This window comes from Phaseolus vulgaris, chromosome 3 (genome assembly GCF_000499845.2).
Source record: "Phaseolus vulgaris cultivar G19833 chromosome 3, P. vulgaris v2.0, whole genome shotgun sequence".
Taxonomy (NCBI): domain Eukaryota; kingdom Viridiplantae; phylum Streptophyta; class Magnoliopsida; order Fabales; family Fabaceae; genus Phaseolus; species Phaseolus vulgaris.
Window position 1 is genome coordinate 7,467,972 of NC_023757.2, and position 7,439 is coordinate 7,475,410.

Genomic DNA, 7,439 nt, shown 5'->3' on the forward strand with positions numbered 1-7,439 from the left:
TATCACAACAGATTTAAAAAATAACATTCATATATTTCATATTCATTCATCAATTTATGAGTTTATGAGGAATAAAAATCTTTATCAATCAATATTTCATTAGTTTTCCCTATCTTCATGTAACTAAAAGATAAAGAATCTCTGATATCTTGCTAAAACTTGACAACCATTTTCCCGATTACCTCACATTGGGTTTCTATCCAATTAAGATCATATGAATCATTTTACCGATCTAACCCAGACAAATACACTAGCTATAACCTCAAATTCACTAGCTATAACCTCAAATTCACTAGCTATAACCTCAAATTCACTAGCTATAACCTCAAATTCACTCAACAAATCTAAATAGCTAAGAAAATCTAGAGTTGAATCTCGTCCTTCTTGCTTCTTTAACTTATTCTTTTTAAATTCTTAAGTTTGCCTTATGTAATAAAGTCATGTATAATGATAACTCTAACTTTTTTGTTTTTGAAATTCTTTCACTAAAAAAATATAAATTTACCGACGAATTATTATCCATGAATCTGAATATGTAGGTAAATTCAACATTACCTACGAATATTATCCATGAATATAAATCCATAGGTAAATTTAGCATTACCTACGGATTATGACTCATTGAGTAAATTTTACATTATCCACCAATTTTACCTTGAATTCATATCCGTAAGTAAATTCAATATTATTATTAATATAAATGTTTTTATTAACATTATTAATAATATTAGTATTTTTATTTATATTATTATGATATTATAAATATTTAGAATATAAATAATCTTAATAGTTTTAATAATATGAATAATATTAATCATAATAATTATATGCATAATATTATTATAAATAATCATCATAAGTAATATTCATAAATAATAATAATAATAAATAATAATCATAAATAATAAGAAAAGATAAAAGAATAATGAAAAAAATTAAAGAAAAATATGCAAGATTACTTTTGAATTTACTCACGAATTGGAGTGGATAGATATTACCTACAAACTCAAGTTGGTAGATATTACCTACAAATCCCAGTGGATAGGTAATACCTACACACTAAAGTTGGAGATATTACCTACAAACTACAATTAATGAGTATTAACCACAAACTGAAGTTGGTGGATATTATCTAAGGACTAGAGTTGGTAGGTATGCATACTATTATTAACATTATAAAATTAATAATATGAATAATTTTAATATTAATATATTAATACTATTAATATATTAATATTAATAATAAGTATAATAATAATTATAATATGACAAGAAAACTTGTTTGATTTAGTGGTTAAATTTTTTTTTTTGTCATTGAAGGATTTTGACTTTTAGTCCCTCCCAGTATATTTTTTTTAACATTAATAATAATAGATAATAAGAAAAAAAATATGATGAAAAAAATAAAATAAAATATGCATGTACCTTCTTTCCTATGCATCCCTATTAAGATTAAAGTGTGATATTATTTATTAGTATATCGAACAAGTTTCCCATTATATGAGAATTTTTTTTAGAACTAAATCATTCAATTTGTTCTTTATAAAAAATAATATAACTTTTATATTATAAACTAATGTTTTATTTTTTTTTATTTAAGTTTAACGAATATATTAGTTTTAAATAAAATAAAGGAGATGAATGTTAGTTTATTAAAAACATAATGTAAATGAGTGTGATTTGTTAAAAAAAATATAAGGAAAGTATCGAGTATTAATGAAGCTACAAGAGTAATCTCCTTTTTATATTGAAACTTTACGTATAGGTGTAATATTTATTGTAAAATTAGAAGAAAAAGAAGGATAAGAGTGGGAAATTAAGACAAAATTTGAGTTTTAATTATCAAAATAATATGTAAATAAGACAATTAAGGTATTTCTTTCTAATTAAGATGAAACAAACAAATCAACAATGAATCTCATCTTTTATAACATTATAACACAAATTTGATTATGTAAAATTTATGACTTGCAAAAATGTTTTAGGATCATTTTTACCTCCAATATTATAGTTCAATTCTTGTAGATACACTACTATATAATCATTATAAATTGTTGGATGTTTTATTTCATTAGATTTTTATAAGATTGTCTCATTACTTTTCTAAGGAACTTGTTGTTCAAATGGTTGGTTAACACGTTGTCCAGCATTGACCTATTCTTTATGAACAGTTTGATTTACAAGGTCATTTTTGACAATTTGTGGAACTCTAATTGTTGTTTGTCTATCACAAGCTTGAACTTGAGAGGCGATGATGATCACCAATATGTCACTTGATCTAGGAGTTTGAGCCTTGTAGATCCTAGGATATTGAACCATTTATAGGATATATCTAGAAATGTATCATTTGATGGTTATAGATGTTGTCTAGAGAAATCATTTGATAGTTGTGGACTTCTTTAATAAAATATTAAAAATTTTGATTTTGTTAGATCTGAGGAAGAACCTTGTATTTGTAAAAAGTTAAAAATAGAGTATATATTTTATGGACGTATTACGTGGATGACATATTACTCATTAGGAATGATACTAACACTACAATACAAAAATATTTGACTTTCAAAATAGTTCTGCATGAAAGATTTAAGAAAGCCAATTTGTGTCTTAAGAATAAAGATTTATAAAGATAAATATTAAGAAGTGGACTTTAAGCCTAACTCAACCCCATAAAACCGGCTCATGAGGTTGAGGTTTGCACCCACTTATATACAATGAAAGGCTCGAATCTCTAGTCGATGTGGGATCTCCAACACACCCCCCTCACGCCGAGACTACCAACTCGTGCATGGGACTATATATTATGGGTGGTCCGATAGCGGCCCGATAGCGGGTGGCACGATAAGCCCAACAAATACTCGCTAGGATAGGCTCGAAATGGCTCTGATACCATATTAAGAAGTGGACTTTAAGCCTAACTCAACCCCATAAAATCGGCTCATGAGGTTGAGGTTTGCACCCACTTATATACAATGAAAGACTCCAATCTCTAGTCGATGTGGGATCTCCAACAATAAATATAAATAATGTAAAGATTGTATTTTGATACCATCTTTAAAATAGGCATGACATGAAAAACTCTAAAAGAGGATATTTACTAATAAGAATTGGGAAAATATTCTTTTGAAGGATTGTAATGAAACTCAAGAAGAAAGAGATACATCAATTGAAGCAAAATATATAGATGCTAGTAAGACAGTTGAGAAGGCACTTTGAATGAAAAAGTTCATTTATGAACTAGGTGCATTTCATTCATTAAAATTAGTTCCATTGTATTATGATAATAATGGAGGTATTGCTCAAGCACACACAAGAACCAAAATCATACCTAAAATCTAAACATATTTTGCAAAGATATTATTTAATCATGAGAGATCATTGAACATGAGGACAATACATAAAAATGAAAATGTAGATGGAAATTTTTTTTAGCATATCCATTCACTAAAACACTTAACATAAAGGAGTTTGATAAGTACATGAAAATTTTAAACAAAAACCCATAAACAAGCACACCATCAATGTTATACAATATATAAGTCAATGTTATACCATCAATGTTATAGGAAAAAACCACAAATAGAAATAGAAGAAGATGATTACATAAAAAATAATACTTCACATTAATGATTCAAAATTGTATACTACCATAATTGCACACATTTGTTCATGCACCCTCTTTCTTCTACACAAATAACAAATATAAAAGGGTTTCTTTTATATTAAGAATACAAAGACATTTTATAAACTAAGACATCATTTTTCTTTCATCTTGTCATCACTGTCACGATCTCGATCCCTTTCCTCTGGTTTTATGGTTTTGGTACATGTCCTTCTTGCCATTAGATGTCTGATGAATAAAAAACATTAAGATATTTTGTTGGACAAATATGAAGCTGAAAATGTTTCTTTGAGTTCATGCTACATTAAGATAAAAGAGATAACAGAAGAAAGAAAACATGTACTTACTTTCATTCAAGACGACATTGAACAATCCTTCTGCATGACAATACTTGATTAGAACAAATAAAAAGAAAAGCTAGACTTAGTAAAAGTGAAAATTTATTTTGATGTTGAACACTACCATTCTTTCCACGTTGAGCCAAGAATTCATTAAATCCCTCCATAAGATCTGCATGTTGTCCAAATAGATTGCCCACCTACAAGAATAACCAATTACATTTTAGAAATCACTTAAAGTATTAAATTAGTTATATCACTATAATGATACTTCAAACATTGCAGGAAAAAGAAGAAGACCTGGTACATGTTTTGTTTCTCTTTTCCTATAACTAATTCAGCACCTTTTCCATATTTTGCCCTCATTTTTTTTTATTAAAACTCATGTTCAATTCCAGCTAAATTATATATATTCAACCGAAATGGATTCAATAAAACGAGAAAAGATAGTTTCAATAATTTAAATTTAAATGTATAAATCATACCAATAATTTCAATTCTTCTTGGGTAATTAGTTCCTTGCTGTAGATACGTAGATATTTCAAAAATTCCTGAAAATCATATGGATTTCGTAATCTCTCATTTGCTTCTTCAAGGTAACCAAATACGCCACTAAACATACCTGTGATGACCAAATTTTAAAAAATAAAGTGAATCATAAAATGAAAATAAGAAGCTAAAATTACCAATGAACAAATAAAATAATATAGGACAATAACAAACATTATGCAAATGATTATTCTTCTCACAATTCAAACATTTTAACATGAAAAGAACCTAACCTAGATACTAAATACATAATACAATGCATTTCTCCATTTTAGATAGTCCAATAAATAGAGATATCAAATTTTTTATACCTCTATTATCAATGAGGGAAAAATAAACGACAACTTTTATCATTAGAGATTAATTTCCAAGTGTTAATATATATATATTTTTTATAATATTCAAGTACATGCTTGCATTGCGGAAATTTTTATATTTTTGTTCATAAAATTTATTTGAGAATATAAAAGAATTTCTAAATTTAAAATAGGAAGTGTTAATATACTCACTTTTCATAGAACTTATATCATCAAGAACACATGAACTAGGGTGTATGACAACATTTTCATTAGTATCATGATTGGCACCAGAGTCTTGGACCCTATAACTAGATCTCTTTTTGTGAGGTAGTTTATCCTCCAATGGCAGCGTAATTTCATATTCAGTTGGCAAGAAAGTGTTCAATCCCAAAATTAGATCTTTTTGCCCTTTAAACAATTCCTTCACTCTTGCTACGACACCTGCTGTATCAATTCTATGATAAAAACAGAGAAACAAATAATCATATAACAAATCCTCTCTCCAAATAAAATATAATAGACAAAGAAAAATAAAAATCTCGGAGTTGATTAATGTAGTAAAACATGTTCAAACCTTTGAGCCTTGAAATCCCACATAACTTCTAGAAAGTCATGATACTTTTCTTTCTTATCTGAAAACACTTCCTTTATTGTCTTGATATATGCCAACGCGTTTATGATTAGTCTCTGATCATCACCACTTCTCATCTGTGTTTGGCTAATGCTTCATTACACAACACACAAAAAAACAACATTAAAACCATTGGATATAGAAAACTCCAAAGCATTTAACTCATTTTTTCCTATTTTAATTTTTTTTTTGTAACCATGACAATAAAAATACTTTGAGATATTGACTATTTCTTCATACTCCAAACTTGCAAAACAACCTTGACAATGCAATACAATTATTCTTTCGTAAAAAATAAAAGTTTTAGAAGGAATCAAAACAGTCCCTTAAATAAGAGATTGAAGACGAAAAAGGAAGATGTGAACTTACTAATTTCTTTTAGAGGTGAGCATAACAGGTTGTTTGGGTTGTGAACTAGTGTTAGCATCTTCCCTTGATTTCTTCTTTCCTAACAATAGTAATGAAAAATATGATAAATAATAAGAAAAAGAGACCAATCCTAAAAAGAGATTCAAGAAAGTAAATGTGCATTACATCACTGTAAAGAATGTAACTATAATTTGTTGCAATAAAGAGAGATTTCAAACTTCCAGTTAACAGTTTTAGAGAGTGAACTTTTCTATAAGATTGAAAAAGTACATGTTTCTAATGCTGAAATGTTTATATCTATGTTCATTAAGTTTGTTTGAGAAGATAAAACAACATTTCTTAATTCAAAACCAGAAGTGTTGATATACTTACTTTTCAAAGGACTTTCAAAAACAGAAGAATCTTCTATAGGCTTCTTTTGTTTTGCACCACACCTTCTGTGATTGTTATCAACACTCGTTAAACACATTTCAACTTCTTTTTGTGCGAATTCAATGGGCTTCTCAAGGGGAGGTTGCTCATCCTCCAATGGTAGTTTAATTTCATATTCATTTGGCAAGAAAATGTTAAATCGCAAAATTAGATCTTTGTGCCCTTTAAACAACTCCTTTACTTTAGCTATGGCACCAATTGTATCAATTCTATAAATGAACAATAGAGACAAATAATGAGATAATAAAATCTAGATTTTTGCTCTAAGAAAATATAACAGACAAAGAAAAAAAAAATATTGGAGGTAGGAGAAAGTGAAAGAACATATTCAAACCTTTTAGCCTTGAAGTCCTTCATAGCTTCCAGAAAGCCATGATACTTTTCTTTCTTATCTCGAAACACCTCTTTTACTAAATTGACATATGCCAGACCATCATTTACGGTTAGTCTCTGCTCACCCCCACTTTTCATCTGTGGTTGCCCCTTGCTTCATTACATAACATCAATAAATCAAGATCAATACATAAAGATATAGTGTATTTAGCACATTATTAATCCATTAAATCCATTAAATATAACATAAGTGTAGAAGAGCAACTATGACAAAGATTGAATCATAAATTCACTCTAACTTTATAAATACAATCTCATTTCTATTTTTTTATAAACTTGATATATTTTTTAATGATGGCAGCAACACTAGTTGAGAAATTGACTAATTGGGAAACATGAACTTACTGTTTTGTTAGAGGAGATAACACCACGAGCTTTTTTGGTTGTGAAATAGAACTACCGTCTTCCCATAACCTCTTCATTCTTAACAATAGCAATGAAAAATAAGATAAATAAATCAAACATATTCTAACAAAAAATTCAAGAAACCAAATTTGTATTACTTCACTGTAAATTAATGTAATTATAATTTGTTGCAATAAAGAGAGACTTCAAACTTCAAACTCACTCAACAGTTTTACAGAATGGATGTGAGATCACTGATGAGGCTTCACTAGTTTTGAATTTATGATTTTGAAGCTTTTTAATCTAAACTTATATTATGTTTAAAGATAATAACAACTATGCTCTTTCTAATCTAATATAATCTTAACTTATAAAAAAATCCAAAATCAAATATCCCAAATTTAAATTAACTGAAAACCAAAATCACAATATTTTATTTAGATTGAATTTTCGAAAACAATTCA

The 7,439-nt window shown here is 27.7% G+C and overlaps 1 protein-coding gene across 1 annotated transcript; it reads right to left on the minus strand.

The window, feature by feature from the left end:
- Positions 1-3,913: 3,913 nt before the first annotated feature.
- Positions 3,914-6,708, minus strand: LOC137839039 (paired amphipathic helix protein Sin3-like 3). Its single transcript, XM_068648167.1, has 8 exons — positions 6,572-6,708; positions 6,178-6,446; positions 5,806-5,884; positions 5,380-5,529; positions 5,016-5,260; positions 4,443-4,579; positions 4,082-4,157; positions 3,914-3,918 (listed from the first exon to the last, which is right to left on the minus strand). The coding sequence occupies exons 1-8, from the start codon at positions 6,706-6,708 to the stop codon at positions 3,914-3,916; spliced, it is 1,098 nt and encodes a 365-aa protein (XP_068504268.1).
- Positions 6,709-7,439: the final 731 nt, after the last annotated feature.